The 20,692-nt window shown below is 36.2% G+C and overlaps 1 protein-coding gene across 2 annotated transcripts in view; it reads right to left on the bottom strand.

The window, feature by feature from the left end:
- Positions 1-20,692, bottom strand: part of SMC5 (structural maintenance of chromosomes 5) — a 102,473-nt gene that overhangs the window by 15,995 nt on the left and 65,786 nt on the right. For both annotated transcript variants that reach the window (XM_060102285.1, XM_060102286.1), the window contains exons 12-17: positions 15,221-15,315; positions 14,448-14,580; positions 11,880-12,053; positions 10,447-10,616; positions 7,925-8,048; positions 7,448-7,570 (exon numbers count right to left, since the gene is read on the bottom strand). In XM_060102285.1, coding sequence (XP_059958268.1) covers positions 7,448-7,570; positions 7,925-8,048; positions 10,447-10,616; positions 11,880-12,053; positions 14,448-14,580; positions 15,221-15,315 — 819 coding nt within the window. The remainder of the gene's footprint in view (positions 1-7,447; positions 7,571-7,924; positions 8,049-10,446; positions 10,617-11,879; positions 12,054-14,447; positions 14,581-15,220; positions 15,316-20,692) is intronic.

Here is a 20,692-nt window from a genome sequence, read left to right as displayed (position 1 = left end):
TTACCTGCTAGCAAAATTCTTGTTTTTTTCCTATTTCTTCTAGCCATAAGCTTTTTCAAGAAGCCAGAGAGTTTGAAGAAGCTGGCTTCAGAACAATGAAGCTGTTCTTCTACTCTGATTTAATCTTTCCATTCATCTATGCAATCCTATGGCTACCCAGCCTCTAAAGACTCTTTCTACTGAAAGATACTTTTCACTGTTCACTTTTACACAACACGTTTGTTTCTGGTTAAGTGTAAAGTGAATCATGTACAGACCACTGCCAGAAAGGAGTATATTCTAGCAAAGTAGAAGGATAGATAGGAAAGGGTACAAGGAGACTCTGAATATATGAATAGTCTTAAAACCCTGCAACAAATATGGCGAAGTGTTATATCTGTTAGAAGGGACAGTGGACACATGGATGTTATATTACTCGTTTTACTCTTGTATATAAAATTTCATACTTGAAAAAAGACTTCATAAGTTTTTTCCTTAAATTTTTCAGTTCTGAAGTGTAACTAATGAATAACCTGCACATATATAAAGTATACAAGTTGATGAATTTTGACAAATATGTACATCAGTGAAACCATCACCACCAATAATGAACATATCTATCGCCTTCAACAACTGTGTACCCCTCTGTAATCCATCCCACTGTACCCTTTGCAGGCAACCACTGATTTATTTCAGCCGCTAAGCATTCTGCATTTTGTAGAATTTCATATTTTTTAGCTATTACAAAGAAAGTTGCTACACATTTGTATACCAGTCTTTCATGGATGTATGCTTTTATTTCTCTTGGGTAAATACTGGGAGAGGAATGGCTGGATCACACGGCAGGTGTATGTTTAGCATTTAAGAATCTCTCAAATGGTCTTCCAAAGTGGTTATTCACTTTAAATCTCTACTAGAAATGTATGCAAGTGCCAGATGCTCCACACCCTCACAAGCACTTTGGTTTAGTCAGTCTTAAAATTCTAAATCATTCTAGTAGGTCTGTGGTGATAGCTCATTATGGCTTTAATTCACATTTCCTACTGACTAATAAGGTTGGGCACCTTTTCATGTGCTCATTTGCTCTCTGTATACTTTAGTGAAGAATATGTTTAAATCTTTGGCCTGTTTTTTTGACTGAATTGTCTTCCTTATATTGATGATTGTTGTTAAGAGTTCTTTTTATAGTATCTATCGGGGGTCAGCAAAGTTTTTCTATACAGAGCCACTAAGTAAATATTTTAGGTTTTGAGGGCCACATACAGTCTGTCACATATTCTTCTTTTTTGGGTGCAGGCTTTTAAAAATGCAAAAACTATTCTTAGCTTGCAGGGACTCTACATAAACAGACCTTAGGCTAGATTTGGCCCATAGTAAGAGCCCTTCATCTAAATACAAGTCCTTTGTCAGGTGTATGGTTTGCAAATACATTTCCCCAGTGTGTAGCCTGCCTTTTCTTAAGTGTCTACTGGAAAATTTTTAATTTTGAGGAAGTACAACTTCTGGTTTCTTTCCCTTTATAATTCATGCTTTTAGTGTTCTATTTATTCTATTTTGTCAAAACTAAGGTCACTAAGATTTTCTCTTATGTTTTCTTCAAGAAGTTTTATAGCTTTAGTTCTTACATTTAAGTCTGTGATCCATTTGTATATGGTATGAGGTAAGGGTTGTGGTTCATTTTTTGACTATTCAATTGTCCCAGCACTATTGGTTAAACTATTCTTTCTACATTAAATTGCCTCAGTATCTTTGCCAAAAAACAACTGACTGTGTATATGTGTATCTATGTCTGGATTCTCTGTTCCACTGATCCATATGTCTATTTTTACACCAATACAATGGTGTCTTCATTACTGTAGCTTTGTAATAAGTCTTAAAATTAGGTAGTTTCTGTCATACAATTTGTTCTTTTTCAAAGTTCTTCTAAGCCCACTGCATTCTAGAATTAGCTTGTCAACTTCCAAAAACTAAAACCCTTCCAAAAACCCTGCTAGGAATTTTACTGAATCTACAGCTTTGGAGGAGCACTGGCATTCTAACAAATCTTGAATCACTGATCCATGAACACAATCAATTCCGTTTACTTTTATAGTTTTTAGTGTATAGGTCATATATATTGGGCTGGCCAAAAAGTTCGTTCGGGTTTTTGTAATATCTTACAAATAAACCCGAATGAACTTTTTGGCCAACCCAAAATATATACATCCCTACGTACTTAATATTTTTGATGCTATTGTACACAGTATTTTTAAATTTCAGTTTCAAATTGTTCACTGCTAACAGAACCACAACTGATTTCTACATATTGAACTTGTATCCTGCAACCTTGCTAAATTCAACTAGAAGCATTTCTGTACATTCCTTAATATTTTCCACAGAAATGATCATATTTGTCTGAAATGGGCAAGTTTCTTCTCCCTTTTCAATATGTAAGCCTTCTCTTTTTCTTGCCTTGTTGTACTGGCTAGAACCTCCAGCACAATGTGAAACAAAATTGGCGAGAGTGAGCATTTTCCTTGTTTCCACCACTGGGTATCAGAAGGATGAAGTTTCCTTCTATTTCTAGATGCAGAAAGTTTTTATCATACAAGGATACTGGATTTTGTCAAATATTTTTTCTGCATATATTGAGATGAGATGATGTGGTTTTTCTCTAGTTAATGTAGTGAATTTACACTTAGGAATTTACACATGTTAAATCAACCTTGTATTTCTGGGATAAACTCATTTGCTTAGGATATACTACCCTTATATACTGCTGAATTTGATTTGCTAACATTTTATTAAGAATTTCTTCTTCATCTATGTTCATGAGAGATATTGGTCTGTAGTTTTCTTTTGTCTGGTTTTGATATCTAAGGCTGGCCTCATATAATGTGTCAAGTATTCCCTTCCTTTTCACCTTTTCTAGACTTTAGGTAGAATTGACATTAATTCTTTTAAATGCTTGGTAGAATTCACCAGTGAAGCCTCTGGGCCTGTGGTTTTCTTTATGGGAAGGCTTTTAACTACAAATATGATTTCTTTAGTAAATATAGGGCTATTCTAATTAGCTCCTTCTTCAGTGATCTTTGATAGCTTGTATCTTTTAAGAAATTTGTTCATTTCAATGAACAAATCCTTTTAATGTCTGTAGGATTTGTACTGTTATGCTCTCTCCTCTTAAATCCCTCTTCCCTACATCGTGGCCTAGAAACTCTCCAGGCAATAAGCTAAGGCAATTGTAGAGCTCACCCAGTTCTGTTTTCCCTTCTCTTAGGGAATCACTGTCCTGTGCTGCCTGTTATTCAATGTCTGAAAATCTTTGTTTTATATACTTTGTCGCATCTTTTAGTGGTTTAAAATAAGACAGTAAACTGAGCCCCTGTTTCATCATGGCCAAGAATGGAAACATTTACTTTTTATTATGGGAAATGTAGAAATATATGAAACAGGAGAGAGAACAGTATAATAAACCTTTATGTATCTACCATCCAGCTTCTTCAACAATTTTCAACTCATGACCATCACAGTTTCATCTACACTCCCTCCCCACACGGCCCCCTCTCTGGATTATTTTGAAGCAATTCCAAACATTATTTTCTTTGTAAATATTACGGCAATGTATTTCTAAAAGATAAAAAAATCCATAACCACATTATCAAACTTAAAAAATACTATCAGTAAACTAATATTATCAGATATTGAGTCAATATTCAAAATTCCATTTCTTAGAACTTCTTTTTTAAGTAGTTACTTTGCTCAAATCAGGATCAAAGTAATGTCCACACACAGTATTTGGTTAGTACGTTTTTTAAGTCCCTTTTAGCTTATACATTTCCTCTCCCCTTTTTATCTTAGTTACAGTACTGCACTGCCCAATAAAGTAAGGCACAGGTCATATGTGACTAGAGTTCTGAAAGACTAAATTTTTAATTTAAAATAATTTAAAATTTAAAATCAATGCTCGCTTTAGCCACTGGGAAATGTTTAGAATAATCTGAGTATATGAATTTACTTTTGCAACTCTTAAGTTTTATAAAATCTAATATTTCTGATGAAAATTTATCATCTGAATTCAGATGTATTTATTACAGTATTTTGAAGGCTTATAAAATTGTAAAATATCTCAATAATTTTCCAATATTGATTACATGTTTTAATAACATTTTAATTTACTGAGTTAAATATACTATTAAATGGATAGATAATTTTACCTATTTTTTTTTTTTACTTTTTAAAATTTGGTCACTAGAGACTTTATTAATGACATACAGCTTGCACTATATTCCTATTGGACAGCACTAAAATAAATGATTTGTCCCTATATAGTCCCTTACGTTCTAGATTTTGCTGACTGTTTTCTTGTGGAGTCATTTAGCATATTTTTTGCTCTCCTGTTATTTCCTATAAACTGGTAGTTTTAGAGCAATGGTTCTGAAATGGGGGCAATTCTGCTCCCCAGGGCAGTGTCTGGAAATATTTTTGGTTGTCACAGCTGAGGGAACGGTGTACTACTGGCATCTAGCAAATAGAGGCCAGGGATGCTGGTAAAGACAGCCCCCCACAAAAAGAATTATCCAGTTCAAAATATTCATAGTGCTGAGGTTGAGAAACCTTGTTCTAGAGGCTTAATTGGATTGAAATTTGATTTTTTCACAAGATTAGTTCATAGGTGGTGTTGTGTTATGTCCTTCCATCAGGATACACATAAATAAATATCTGGCTATCTTTTTGTGATGTTAGCAGCTAATGTGATCCACTGATTCATTAGCAGCTACAAGGTGGTGATATTCTAACAGTATAATTCCATCTGCATTTATTTTCTTTCTTTTTTCTTTTTTTTCCCTCTGCCATTTATTAACTGAAATACTTCTGTAAAGAAAAACTAACTTCCCCATCTCATTTGTTTATCCTAAATAGTTCACATAAAAAAGACAGCATAAATGCTAGATTCTTTCTTTGCCATTTTCCAAAACATGAGCTTGTTCCCTAATATCCTCCAAAGGTGACCATTATTATTTTAAGCATCAACTATGAAATTCAAAGGTTTATCATGTATTTTTGATTAATATTTTGAGTCTTTTTGACCCCAAAAGATCCCTTGTGCTCATTGTCCTTTCATTTTAAACCTTTTTGAATCTCTTTCTTTTAGATATGACTCTCATATTATGCATAGTATTGGAATTTACTTCAAAAAATTTTTTAAAAAGATAAATTGTCTCCATTTATATTTAATGATATGGTTGATGTTTGGCCTAAGTTCTGCCATTGTTTTGTCTTAATATGTATATAAATTAAATATATAATCTTCAGTGATGTAATCTGTTTTATATTGTCCCCTTCTCCGTTTTTTCATCTATTTTTGGCATTTAGGAAAGCTATTTTTATTTGAAACATTATTTACGTGCAAAATATCTTATACAATATCCTTACAGCCTTAATATCTTTTTTGAGATACTGGTTCCTACTATAAACAATATTGAAATTCTCCCTCATTTCCCTCTCCCAAAGCATCTAATCTGAAGTAGTATCCTTTTATTTCCTGATAGTACCCATAGGACAATCAGCAAATACATTCCATTTTACTTACACTGTCTCCCTTCTCCCATGTTTAGAATGTTGTGCCTTTAGCTACTGTGTCAGCCTTATAATCACATGATACATGCTTACTATCTCCTTAGTCTATCCTGTAGTTCTAGTTCTCCTCAGTAAGCAGCTTTGTTCTGCAAAGCAGTTTCGGTTAATTTGAGAGTTCACAGGGCCTGAACCACCACCCCAGCACCACCTGACCTTTCTTGAGTCTACAGTCACCTCCCAGTTTCAGCTGCTCTCAAATTGGTCTGCTGAACTTTCCACACCAAATGGGGCCTCTTTTCTTTAGAGATGAGTACCTGTTAGTGACTTGATTTTTGGATTCTTGGAGCCTTCCCTCTGCTTCTTACCACATACTTTCTGATACCACACCAGTCTTAATGCTGCTGCTGATTCGATCTTACCCACCTATATTTTGGAGTTCACGGGTGTTGTAAAATATAGAATTTGACTGATGTTTGTCCCTGGTTCTTGGGAGGAAGACTCTAAAACCCTAGGAATTGTCTGAGTGATAGGAGTGTCTGTCTTTGTTATTCATGGGCCCCTACTAGGATCACACCTGACTTTAATATGCTAAGGAGTGACTCAGGATGGGGGAAGGCAATGCCAGAAAGACAAATCATGTGACTAGAGGGGAGGGCTGGGGCTTTGAGTCTTATTATTGTCCTCCCAATCTCTTGAATTCCAGGGAGGAGGGCTGGAGATTGAGTTCAACCACATGGCCAATGATCCAACCAATCATGCCTAGGTAATGCAACCCCAATAAATGTCCTGAACACAGGACAAGCTCTATAGAGCTTCTTGGTTAGTGAACACACTGATGCTAGGAGGGTGACACATCCTGATTTCACCAGAAAAGTGTACAAAACTGTGTTCAGGACCCTCCCAGACCTCACCCTACATGTCTCTTCATTTGACTAGTAGGGATTTGTATCGTTTATAATAATACTGTAATTGTTAAATATAGCCTTTTCTTCAGTTCTGTCACTCTAGTTAATTACAGAACCTGGGGGAGTCATAAGAACCCTTGAATTTGTAGCCAGTTGGTCAGAAGTGCAGGTGGCCTGGGGACCTCTGAACTTGCAGCTAGCATTTGAAGTAAGGGTAGTTTTATTGGGGACTAAGCCCTTAACTAGCCTGATGTTAACCCTGGGTGGTTAAGTGTGACAATATACTGCAGTATACCTATAGGGATACCTTAAAGCTCGGTTTGTTGTATATGTTGTCCATGGGTTGTTTGTTAACTGTTATGTTATCCTAGTTGCTCTTCTGTTTTTGGGAAAGGATTTGGAAGGCTCAAAAACTATGCCACTGTTATACTAACTCATTTTGTTGCTAGTTCTTCTTTGGAATTTATGTTAACTTAGTACATCAGCCCCGACCCCCCACTATTTCAGTATTTATCATCGTTTCACAGGTATTAACAGAAGATTAAATCACCAAGATTACACACTAAGGCCACTCTTAGTGTTGATTAGAACTCATCTGCAGTTTACTTTATGGGATACAAACTGCAATAAAAGCTACTAGTTGCTGCTTGGTAACAGTAACAACTATAATTTATATTGGTTAAGAAAGCAGACATGAGACTTTGGTTTTCAAGTGACTAAATCATGGACTCTAATTCTCTTGATTATTACCACCCCTCCCCCAATCAAATAACAAAATGCAGAATACATACAAAGGGTTTCAAATATTGCTTCCTCATCAGCAGGATGCATTAAATTTGTAAATTAAAGAGCATAAAAAACTGCATATTACAAGGCATGATATATATATATATATATACACACACACACACACATATACGTATATACATACACACCCCCCAACACACACACATTTTCAAACTGGTCTGAAGCCCCAAAATAAAAAATAAAAGCAAACATTTTACCTCTGTGAGACGTAGCTGTGATGCAGCAGCCATATAATCTGATTCTAATTTGTTCTTCTCGGAGATCACTGTAGTATTTTGAAGAATTAAATCTACTTTTTGTATATGCAAAGAAGTACAAATCTAGGAGTAAAAACACCTATGAGTTTGTTTTACAACTAAGAAAAACAATACACAGTTTCTTTTAAAAAACAAAATTATAAACCATGAAAAAAATAACATTTTTCTAATGTGACTGATACCTCTCTCAAATAATTCTTTTTATAATTTTATTCTAAGAGAATTTTAAAGTTTTCTTTTATATTTGAGTCATCTGGAATAAAATAATTTAGCTTAATGAGTGCTTTAAACCAATTTACTGATCTATAATGAGAAATGTCAAACAACAGCTGAAATTACTGATGAAAATCTCTTGCTAAGATTTTGCGGTCGACCTGCAACAAAAAAAATATGACTAAAATTAAGAAAATGGCTTACCTTTATCAGGTTTGTTAATTCAGTAACAAGTTTGGCTTTTTGAACATTTATTTCTTTGATTTTGGTGCCTGTTTTTCGTTCTTCCTCTTCAAGGTTGCAAGTATCCTGTTCCATCAGCTTTAAACTGTATGAAATGCATAATGATGTGGAAATCAGAGAAAACACAAGGATTGAGCCCAAATTCTTAGGCTCCCTGCTGCTTCATGGGTGGGCTGTTTAGCAATGCTACTCAGATGTTAACTACTAGCTTCTAGATTAAACAATCATTTTATGCAACCACTCAAGATTGAAAAGTATTTTTTGAGATAGAGTATGTGCCCAGCATAGTCTAGGTAATGCTAGTGGCTAATGGTATAGGATCTGGAATCAGAAAGATGGATTTAAATTTCCTCTTTGCCACTAATGAGCAATATAACTGAACAACTTACTTCTCTGAGCTTCAGTTTCCTCATCTATAAACTGTAAATAATAATAGTACTTCTCCTACAGGGCTCTGGTGAATACTAAAAAAAGGCAAATTATATAACACAGTATAGTGTCTGGCCCATAACTGATAAACATTGTTTATAAATATAGTCCCTTCCCTGAAGGAGCTTAACTGTGGAGATCTGATTAACAGGTAAAAAGAAATATGATGAAAAGGCAATACAACAATCCTAAAGGTTAATACTTTGCTCTTTAAGATGAAGAAACTAAGGCTCATAAGTTGTTACCTAAGATCCCAGATACTAAGCTGTAAGATGTGTTTCACATCAAAGTCCAGGTCTTTCCACTACATCATGTTGCCTCAAGGGAAAAATCAAGAACAAACGATGGAAGCAATAATAAACAAGAATTAATAAGTTCAGTGGATGCTGCAGAGAGTGGACTGAATGGTACATGAAGAGACTTTGGGGAAGACAGGGTGGAAATAGAATGGGTGGAGTGAAATAAGATTGTGAAAAACTTGAATGCCAATCTAAAGGAAAGCAGTATTTAATTAAGTTTCATGTAGTAAAGGTAGGGAGCTATAACAGATATTCTTGAAGGGGGAAGGAATATGAAGATAAACTGGATGACAGTATTCTGGATGCACTGAATGGAGAAGGAGACTAGTCAAGTAGAGACCACTAACCATGTCACCACTGCAGTATTCCAAAGTGAGTAACTGGAGGTATGAGACAGCAGGATGACAATGGCTATGAAAGGTTACTGCACTACAAAAATCAACATTACTTTATGAGGAGAAAGTTTAGCTTTAGACAATGAGTACAATACAGCAGCCCAACAGTAAATGTCTTGTAGATGACTGAAGATTCAAGTGAAGGGTTAAAGTAGAAAAAAATTCTAGGCAGTCAGTTAGACTAAATAGCTATATCTTGCTTTAAGCAACCAAGGTACATTACTGACTTTTTAAACAAAAGTTAATGGGCAATTGTTTGCTTAAAAATTTTTTTTTTCTTAAAGCATTTAAAATATGATTTAATTTATGAATGTGTTTAGAAACACTATTATATTGGATCAAGGTAAACTTGTACCTTATTCAAGACAATAAGCTGTCATTTATTATGTTATTAATATCTATATTTTTATTCTATAGCAAAGAAGCATAAAAGAACAATCACAACAGAAAGGTCTGCGCTGTGTCATGACAGGACATGGGAAAAGCTTTGAAACTGGAAGCCACAGTTCCTTTCCCCTAGACTGAACACCCTAATAGCTTTTATCCCATCTTATATATTCCAAGTTTCTATAAAATATCTAAATTCAAAATAAAACAATAGGTTCTGAGAACAGTTGCCTGGGATCTCACAGTAAGCTAGCATAATGTAACAAAGTCATTCATGGGTGAATGATGCACTTAAAGTAATGTAAGAGTGCACAACTTCACTGATGAGTTCATATTCCATGTTGCAACTAAACTTTCACAAACCACACCTTGGCAAGTTTTGATGTAACATTAAAGAATACATACACTGAAAAGTCTATTAAAGCACTTCTCCCTTTTCCAGCTGCATATCTATGTGAGGCCAGATTTTCTTCATATACTTGAACCAAACCATCTCACAACCAAGTGAATGCAGAAGCACATATGAAAAACAACTGACTTCATCTAAAGAGATTTACAAAAATGTAAAAACAATGTCATTCTTCTTGCTAAATGTATTTTGTTTGGAAAACTGTTCATAAATATGTTAATATATGGCTTTATTATCATTTTAATGAATTTAATTTCTAATTTGGTAAATATCAATAGATATAATCCATATAAACAAAACTTCCTCAAGGTCCTCAATAATTTTTAAGAACAGAAAGGGGTCCAGGGATGAGAACAGCAGATCAGGGAACAGAAAAACTCACAACACTTAAGATTCACCTCCCTTTGTCCCATGTTTTGGGTAGGAGGAGTGTGTAAGTTTGAGAGAGATTGTACACAGAGTGCTGGTGGGAATTGTGTCGTCATTACAATGTATAACTAACAATATCCTTATAGTGCTTTTGTACCACCCAACCCCCTTACCCCAAAATAGGCTGAAAGATACCTTCCTAGTTTGGAATTAATTTTTTGTTCCAGTTGTCTCTTCTTGGTTTTCCTTTCAAGAAGCTCCTTCTTCTTTTGTCTAAGTTCATTATCTTTGTGTTCTAGATGTTTGTTTGTCTCACGTAAGGCAATTAACCCTGATTCTACTGCTTGCAATTTTCTATTAATTTCCTATGGAATATGCAATATTGTTAGTATATTTAAAAAACAGGCTAACATATTATAACTCCAGTTAATATTCTTTATTAATACTCAAATCAAAATAACCAATCTTTAACTTAGATATAAGACAACACCATACATTCTCTGACATAAATCATACCAATGTTTTCTTACGTCAGGCTCCCAAGAAATAAAAGCAAAAATAAACAAATGGGACTTAAACTTACAAGCTTTTGCACATAACATAAACAAAATGAAAAGACAACTTACGAACTAGGGGAAAGTATCTGCAAAGGATGCAACTGACAGAAGCTTAATTTCCAAAATATACAAACAGCTCATATAACTCAAAAATAATCCAATCAAAAAATGGGCAGAAGACCTAGATAGGTATTCTCCAAAGAAGATAAATAGATGGCCAATAGGCATATGAAAAGATGTTCAACATTGCTAATTATCAGAGAACTGCAAATTGAAACCACAACGAGGTACCACCACATACCAGTCAGAATGGTCATTATTAAAAATGCTGGAGAGGGTGTGGAGAAAAGGGAACCCTCCGACACTATTGGTGGGAATGTAGCTTGGTGCAGCCACCATGGAAAACAGTATGGAGGTTCTTCAAAAAACTAAAAATAGAGTTACCATATGATGCAGCAATCCCACTCCTGGGCATATATCCAGACAAAACTATAATTTGAAAAGATACATGCACCCCAGTGTTCATAGGAGCACTATTTACAATGGCCAAGACATGGAAACAACCTAAATGTTCATCAACAGATGAATGGATAAGGAAGATGTGGTACATACATACAATAGAATACTACTCAGCCATAAAAAAGAACAAAATAATGCCACTTGCAGCAACATGGATGGACCTAGAGGTTATAAGTGAAGTAAGTCGGAAAGATAAATACCATATATCACTTATATGTGGAATCTAAAATATGACATAAATATATTTACAAAACACACTCATAGACATAGAGAACAGATATGCGATTGCCAAGGGAAAGGGGGAGGCAGGGGATGGATGGATTGGGAGTTTGGGATTAACAGATGCAAACTATTATAGATAGAATGTATAAACAACAAGGTCCTATTGTATAGCACAGGGAACTATATTCAATATCCTGTAATAAACCACAATGGAAAAGAATATGAAAAAGTATATATCTATAACTGAATCACTGCTGCACCCCAGAAACTAATGCAACATTGAAATCAACTGTACTTCAATTAAAAAAAATTTTTTTTTAAATGACCAACCTTTAGCTGTTCTTCTAAGTGTCGTCTTTGCTCTAGATCCACAGTGACTGTGAGAAACTGGGCTACTTTTAGGGATGTATTACTAGAAATAACTTGGTTTGAATAAAAAGAAGTTTTCACCACAAACTTTTCTTCTGCTGTATAAATTTGTTTTAATCGGGTTTCTTGTATTACCTATAATGTAAAATACGCATTCAGTGCACATCTAAGAATAATTATGATATATTTTTAAAAGGACTAAAGAATTAAAAATACAGATCTCATGAATTTTAGAAGATGAAAATATACTAGATATACTTTCATTTATTTTTTAAAAAATGTACCCAACATCTCTAAAAAGGTGAGTGATAAAATTCAGGTTATTATTTTGGAAAACAACACTAAGGAAGAGAGAGAACTGGGAGAAAACCAAAACAACAACCAAAGTTGGCTATACTTCTACTTTGCTATACAATCTCTCCCAAGTAAGTGTACTTTTGGGACTTTGTTTTATCTACAGAAGAGATACCAGGAGTCAACTTCCCAGTAGACTGAACTGTGTTATCTCAACTAACACATTTACTCTCCCCTCCCCTCAGTTATATTGTTCAGAGATACATAATCTTATATTTAATTCCTGTATATTTGGGGAATACTTAATGCATATACTTTTCAAGGACTTCAAAGACAACATTTTTTGGAGATCTTTTCTCTCAAGCATTTATTTAAGGAGTTTCATAAACTAATGCACATTCTAAACACACTAACAAACATTGGATCTGTTACTGTTATTTATAAAGAACAGGCTGCTGTAGTTTTTTCCAATCTCTAAAGGTTTATTACCAGTATTCTTGTGGCTTGTTTCTCTCTAGAAGTTTAAGTGAAGAGATAAGACATCTAAAATGTCAGGACTTGATAATAAAGCAAAACTTACACTAAAGAATGTTATTTTTATTCTAAGGAAGAAATAAAGCCATTATTGTCATTAGGTAGACATGAAACATTAAGACAGTGAATTTCCTCAATGAAGGCTTGTATCTTCTGAAAGATGGCTAAGACAATGTCAAGGGCTTTATTAGGTGTCTGACTTTGCTTTACTATATACAATGTTATTTTTCTAGTACAGACAGTAGAGTTAAAGCTCTCTAGATGACTTAACCAAAATGTTAAAAAGTGCATAAAAATAATTCAACTTGAAGCACTGTTCAAAAAGTGAAAGGATTTTCCAAGTGCAGTACTGCTCCTTTCTGCCCCAAAATAAAGCTATGAAAGTCCTTACCAAATTTTCTATAGTCTTTCTGCAATAGTAAAGAATACCTACTATCCTAAGCTTCAGAGACAGCGCCCTACCTACCTCTGAAGTTATGACAGAAATTGGATTGGTCTATGTATATAGTCTTGTCCTCTTTTTTTAAACTCCATCTATGAAGACCGAAGAGAGAGGTACACCCACACGGAGAGTTGTATTTTTGGTTTCCCCAAATGGTCACCATAATATAATTTTTAATCAAAGACACAGGCAACTTACCATAATTAATAATTGGCTTGTCTGTGCAAAATGGGTTAGTAATGAGCCTCCATTTCTATCTATCTTCTGTTAATGAGGTATATAGAGGCCCCGAAATTACAAATGAATATCCTAGGGATACTTGTAGAATGGTTGTTAAAAAATTTAAAACACATTCTCTCACAAATTCACTATTATAAATAGCAGTTAGGTCTGTAATTGGGTCCTACAAGCAGTATTAATATGGCAACTTGGTATTAAGGAAAAATCTGTTTAGAGGAGACTTCTTCCCTGTTTCTCCCTTTGATAAAAGTAATGAAGGTGGTTTGGAGTCTTAGAGATTACTTGTAAGGAGAAGAAAACTCCAAGCAGCATTAGCAGAATATAGGAACTTAGAGTTTATGTAGCTGTACTAGACAGGAAAATGAAATCCTATTAAGGGTGGTCATTCACATGAGATAATCTTAAATGGAAACTTTAAGGGGAGGGCTTACCAAAGCAGTTCCATATCCTAGCCTACCATCCTATAGTTTGTCTGAAAAATAGAATATAAGAATTTAAATGACTAAACCATTAATGTTTGAACAAATGTTTGTCAAGCAGGGCAGAATCACATAAGAGAGCCAGGTGTCTCTTCAGGTTTTAACTTAACTACCCTACATGTATTAAGTTATTTATTTCAGCGGTCCCCAACCTTTTTGGCACCAGGGATCAGCTTTGTGGAAGACAATTTTTCACAGACCCGGGCTGGGTTGGGGGGATGATTCAGGCAGTAATGCAAGCGATGGGGAGAAATGGGGAGCGGCAGATGAAGCTTTGCTCAGTTGCCCACCGCTCACCTCCTGCTGTGTGTGAGGCCTGGGGGTCGGGGACCCCTGCTCTAGGTAACTCCACACCACTCCTGTCGTCAATATTAGTCAATATTCACTGTCCTATGTCATATTAAAAATGGAAAATACCAAGATAATTTCTGTATGGTTAAAAACAATGACATGTTTCTTTAAATTACAAGTTTTCCTTGACTTTAAGCTAAGAAGTTTCAACAAAACTACATTTTTGGTACTGATTCAGTACTTTCTTACCCGTTCAATTCTTTCTCTGGTTCTTTCAGTTCCTACAGGAACTTCATGAATGTGATACTGGAAGCAAAGGTAACTCATGACAGGATCAGGTGCATCAAATAACTCTCGCAAATAAGAGAAAAATCCGTATTGTCTGAAAGGAAAAGCAACTATTAGGTTTTTCTTCTTAAAATATCATTTAAAAAAATCCTAGTTGACATGTGGTGACTAAACAATAAATAGAAAATAAATTAACAATGGTACAGAAAGTATTTTCTTTGTATAGTTTAGTCACTTAATATTAAGTGATTAATATTCAGATTTATTTCCTTGTCAGAAAAGTTTAATATTTATAATTACAAACTATTAACCTCTTCTTTTGTTGTTTCTACCATTGCTTTTATACAGAATTAAGACTTTATTTACTTATAGCTGTTTTATAATTGCAGTTTTTCCATTTGATCCTTCTGGAAATTATTTTTATATTATGAAGTGATGATTTACCCTTTTATTTTCCCAATAACTAACCAACTATTTTAGTAGCTTTTACTAAGTAGTCCAATATTATTCCACTGATTTAAAAAATCACCATCATATACTAACTGATACCATGTTCTGTTCCTGGGCCTAGATTTTTTCTTATTTTAGACTTAAGTAGAGATCCTAAAAGGGAATAATACAGCCTATAAGAAACGTATTTATGTGACAAAGAAATAATTAAAATATATTTGAGAGAAATGATTATTCAATATTCAAAGTAACAGCTTAGTTCTAATAATATTTTCAAGACTTACTTGAGTTCATTCAATGGTCTTGAAGGTGCTTTGTCTGCATATGAACTCTTAGGAGCAATAACAGCATTCACTCTTAATTTTTTATGGTCACGAACCTTAATATAAGGAAAAGAAAATATTACTTTAATTACCATATATTCAATCAAAATGATTTTTAAAGTTATGGTATTCTTACTGGCATTCATGGGATGATCAGAAATTTGAACACTGACTAGCTATTTAATGGTACTTATCAGAAAATTTTTTAGTGTGATGATATTGTAGCTATGTGTTTTCACAAAGAGTACATTTCTTTTTTTATTTCCACTGATAAATTCTATCAAACAGATAAGGAAACAGTAATACCAAAACCTTTTCAGAACAAGAAGGAAGGGACAAGTGATTTTATGATTCCATTATAATCCTGACAAAAGTATTACAATATCCCTCATGAACACATACACAAAAATCCTTAACAAAATATTAGTAAACAGAATCCAGCAATATACACAACCAAGTAGAATCTATCCCAGGAATGTGAGATTGGTTGATTTTGAATGCTACATCAATCCAAGTTATTGTATTATCAGAATAAAGTACAAAAGCCATATGATTTTCAGCAAACTAGAATAGAAAGAAATTTCTTCCACCTGGTAAAGGGCATCTATGATAAGTATACAGCAGACATAATACTTAATTGTGGAATATTGAGTGCTTTCCCCCTAAGCCTGGGAACAAGCAGGGGTATCAAATCACACCACTTTTTTTCAACATTGTCCTAGAGGTACTAGACAATGTAGTGGAGCACAATAAAGAGGTAAAAGATTAAAAAGGAACAAGTAAAAAGATCTATTTGCAAGGGTATGATTTTCTAAACAGAAAGTCCTGTGGAATCTATAAAGCAACTACTAGAATTCAGGAAGTGATTTCAATAGTGTCACAAGATACATATCAAATGAAAAAAAAATCAAATTATATCTATGTACTAGCAGTTAACAACTGAAAAATGAATTTGAGAGGGCTTCCCTGGTGGCACAGTGGTTGAGAGTCCGCCTGCCGATGCAGGGGACACGGGTTTGTGCCCCGGTCCGGGAAGATCCCACATGCCGCGGAGCGGCTGGGCCCGTGAGCCATGGCCACTGAGCCTGCGTGTCTGGAGCCTGTGCTCCGCAACGGGAGAGGCCACAACAGTGAGAGGCCTGCGTACCGCAAAAAAAAAAAAAAGAATTTGAGAAATCCATTTCTAAGAGTGTCAAAAATCCATAAAATACTTAAGAACACATTTAATAAAAGATGTGCAAGACATAAACACAAAAAAATAAAACACTGCTGAGAGACAAGATGGGATAGTGGAATGGAGGAATTTCATTGTGGCACAGATGAGCAATGTTGAAACTACTTTGACAGCCTAGAATGCTGTGACTACTTTCACAGCATTCTACACGTGAACAAATTAGTAAATAAATTGATGATAAGGGGGAGAAAGAGGTGTTTTTCACTGCTACAGTAGGAAATTACAGATATGCAAAGGAGAAAGAGTAGAAGGTACCCTGTTGTGTTCGACTGTAACTGGAAGCATCGGTGTGAATTCATGGTGCCCTTACGCACTCTTGTTCTCCAGATAAATAAAGAAATAAGGGTTTGCATGCAAGGGCTAAGAAGCAATGAGACACTAGCAGCAATGCACACATCTAGCACACAGATCTTGGTTTCTAAAAACTAGGGTTCTTTGGGGAAAAGGCTGATTGTAAGGTCCAGACACAGCAAGGTAAAGGTATAAGTGAACACCTTGCTCTCTCCAAAAGTAAGTAGTGCTCAAAATATGTTGGTAAGGGCTTCCCTGGTGGCGCAGTGGTTGAGAGTCCGCCTGCCTATGCAGGGGACACAGGTTCATGCCCTGATCCAGGAAGATCCCACATGCCGCGGGGCGGCTAGGCGCATGAGCCATGGCCGCTGAACCTGCATGTCCGGAGCCTGTACTCTGCAACGGGAGAGGCCACAACAGTGAGAGGCCCGCGTACAGCAAAAAAAAAAAAAAAGAAATGTTGGTAAAATAACATACAGCAGTCAAGCTGAAGGTCTCACTGGCCAAATGTGGGACAATGTGAACATTAAAATAAATAATGATAGTAATGGCTTAAAATCCATAAAACATAAAATTCTATGAATTTTATATAATAAATGAGTAAATAAATGGAGAAGAGCTCTTCCTTATAGAATACCAACTAATAAATGTAGAAAGAATGATGAGAATCATTAATGGTTCTTAAACCTACTAGGCAGTTACATGAGCAACAGGATATTTTTAAAGGCTCAAAGTATTTCCTCACACATAATTACAAACAGAAAAATAGTTTTACTGTAATGCTTGTTTTGAGGACAAATTTATTCTAAGCAATTTATATATTAGGGGACAACTTAAACATTATGTGACTCTCACATTTGCTTAGGTACAATTACATCCGTAACAAATATAAGGTTTTCTCTAGGTGAATGCAAAAAATTGCACCCAACTGAATGGAGCTGTGTAGGAATAGGCATAATTTGTGCAAATACACAGACACACACACACCCCTCTCAAACATCTACCAGCTGCCTGAGTTCACTACATATTATGAGCCACCCCTCAACCACATCTGGTGTTACAACTTTCCATCCAATTTCAGGTAAGTGCTTTATAATTGTTTTACCTACTACACAATTCACATACGGAACCCTTCCAACGGCTACTTCCACAAGCCAACTTTAGGTCTTTCAATAAGGCACAGGGTTGTAACATACAGTACAGGGAATATAGTCAATATTTCATACTAATTTTGTATAGTGTGTAATCCATAAAACATCAAATTACTATGCTGCACACCTGAAACTTATAAGTCAGCCATACCTCATAAACAAATAAAAATGAAAAAGCACATTTATTGTATCTGCATATTTCTTAATAATTTAACATATGTAAAACTGTGCTCCCCACCCCCCCACCATAGCCCCTGTGGGTTTTTATTATACAATTTTGCATAGTACAGTAATTTTTAGGAATTATATACTGGTTATAGCAAAACCACCTGTACTTTGCTATGGAGAAAAAATAAAGCAGGAGACGACAAGATGGAGTAGAAGGATGTGAGCTCACCCCCTCTTACGGGAACACCAAAATCACAACTAACTGCTGAACTACCTCTGACAAAAAAATGCTGGAACCTACCAGAAAAGATACCCTGTATGCAAAGACAAAGAAGAAGCCACAACGAGATGGTAGGAACAGTGCAATGGCGATAAAATCAAATCCCATACATGCTGAGTGGGTGACCCACAAACTGGAAACTATACTACAGAAGTTCTCCCACAGGAGTGAAAGTTCTGAGCCCCACGTCAGGCTCCCCAGCCTGGGGGTCTGGCAACAGGAGGAGGAGCCCCCAGAGAATGTGGCTTTGAAGGCCAGCGGGGTTTGACTGCAGGAATTCCACAGCACTGGGGGAAACAAACTCCATTCTTGGAGGGCACACACAGGGCCTTGCATGCACCAGGACCCAGGTAAAAAAGCAGTGACCTCATAAGAAACTTACCTGCTAGTATTGGAGGGTCTCCTGCGGAGGTGGGTGGGGGAGTGTCTGTGGCTCACTGTGCGGACGAGGACACTGGTGATGGTAGTTCTGGGGAGTACTCATTGGCATGAGCCCGCTTGGAGGCTGTGATTTTCTCACCATGACCTGGCTCCACCCAACAGCCTGTAGGCTCCAGTGCTGGGATGCCTCAGGCCAGACAAACAACAGGGTGTGAACACAGCCCCACCAATCAGCAGACCAGCTGCTTAAAGCCTTCCTGAGTAAACAGCTGCCTGATAAACACACCCCTTGACACAGCCCTGCCCACCAGAGGGGCAAGCCCAGCTCTACCCACCAATGGGCAGGTACCAGTCCCTCCTACCAGGAAGCCTGCACAAGCCTCATAGACAGCCTCATCCACCAGGGGGCAGACAGCAGAAGCAAGAAGAACTATAAGCCTGCAGCCTGCAGAATGGAAACTAATCACAGAAAGTTAGGCAAAATGAGACAGCAGAGGAGTATGTTCCAGATGAAGGAACAAGATAAAACCCCAGAAGAACAACTAAGTAAAGTGGAGATAGGCAATCTACCTGAAAAAGAATTCAGAGTAACGACAATAAAGATGACCCAAGATCTTGGAAAAAGAATGGAGGCACAGATCAAGAAGACACAAGAAATGTTTAACAAAGACCTAGAAGAACTAAACAACAAACAGAGATGAACAATACAATAACTGAAATGAAAAATACACTAGAAGGAATCAATAGCAGAGTAACTGCAGCAGAACTGATAAGTGACCTGGAAGACAGAATGGTGGAAATCACTGCTGTGGAACAGAATAAAGAAAAATGAATGAAAAGAAATGAGGACAGTCTACGAGACTTCTGGGGCAACATTTAACACACCAACAGTCACATTATAGGGGTCCCAGAAGGAGAAGAGAGATGGAAAGGACCTGAGGAAATATTAGAAGAGATAATGGCTGAAAACTTCCCTAATATGTGAAAGGAAACAGTCACCCAAGTCCAGGAAGCACAGAGGAAGCACAGAGTCCCAGGCAGGATAAACCCAAGGAGGAACATGCCAAGATACATGGTATCAAAATGACAAAAATTAAAGACAAAGAAAAAATATTAAAAGCCATAAGGGAAAAGTAACAAATAATGTACAAGGGAACTCCCATAAGGTTATCAGCTAACTTCTCAGCAGAAACTCTGCAGGCCAGAAGTCATGATATATTTAGAGTGATGAAAAGGAAGAACCTACAACCAAGGATACTCTACCCAGCAAGGCTCTCATTCAGATTCGAAGGAGAAATCAAAAGCTTTCCAGACAGGAAAAAGCTAAGAGAATTCAGCACCATCAGACCAGCTTTGCAACAAATGCTAAAGGAACTTCTCTAGGTGGAAAAGAAAAGGCCACAACTAGAAACAAGAAAATTATGAATGGAAAAGCTCACTGGTAAAGGCAAACACACAGTAAAGGTAGGAAATCATCTGCATACAAATATGATATCAAAACCAGCAATTATGAGGAGAGCACAAAGGCAGGATATTGGAAATGCATTTTAAATTAAAAGATCAGTAACTGAAAACGATCTTGTTTATATATAGAATGCTATACCAAAACCTCATGGTAGGGAGATGAGGGGAAGATGGCAGAAGAGTAAGACGTGGAGATCACCTTCCTCCCCACAGATACACTAGAAATACATCTACACGTGGAACAACTCCTACAGAACACCTACTGAACGCTGGCAGAAGACCTCAGACCTCCCAAAAGGCAAGAAACTCCCCACGTACCTGGGTAGGGCAAAAGAAAAAAGAAAAAACAGAGACAAAAGAATAGGGAGGGGACCTGCACCAGTGGGAGGGAGCTGTGAAGGAGGAAAGGTTTCCACACACTAGAAGCCCCTTCACGGGCAGAGACTACGGGTGGCGGAGCGGGG

Source organism: Mesoplodon densirostris, chromosome 6, assembly GCF_025265405.1.
Source record: "Mesoplodon densirostris isolate mMesDen1 chromosome 6, mMesDen1 primary haplotype, whole genome shotgun sequence".
Lineage (NCBI taxonomy): Eukaryota > Metazoa > Chordata > Mammalia > Artiodactyla > Ziphiidae > Mesoplodon > Mesoplodon densirostris.
Note: the sequence above shows the minus strand (reverse complement) of the source record. Positions and strands in the feature narration are given on the sequence as shown.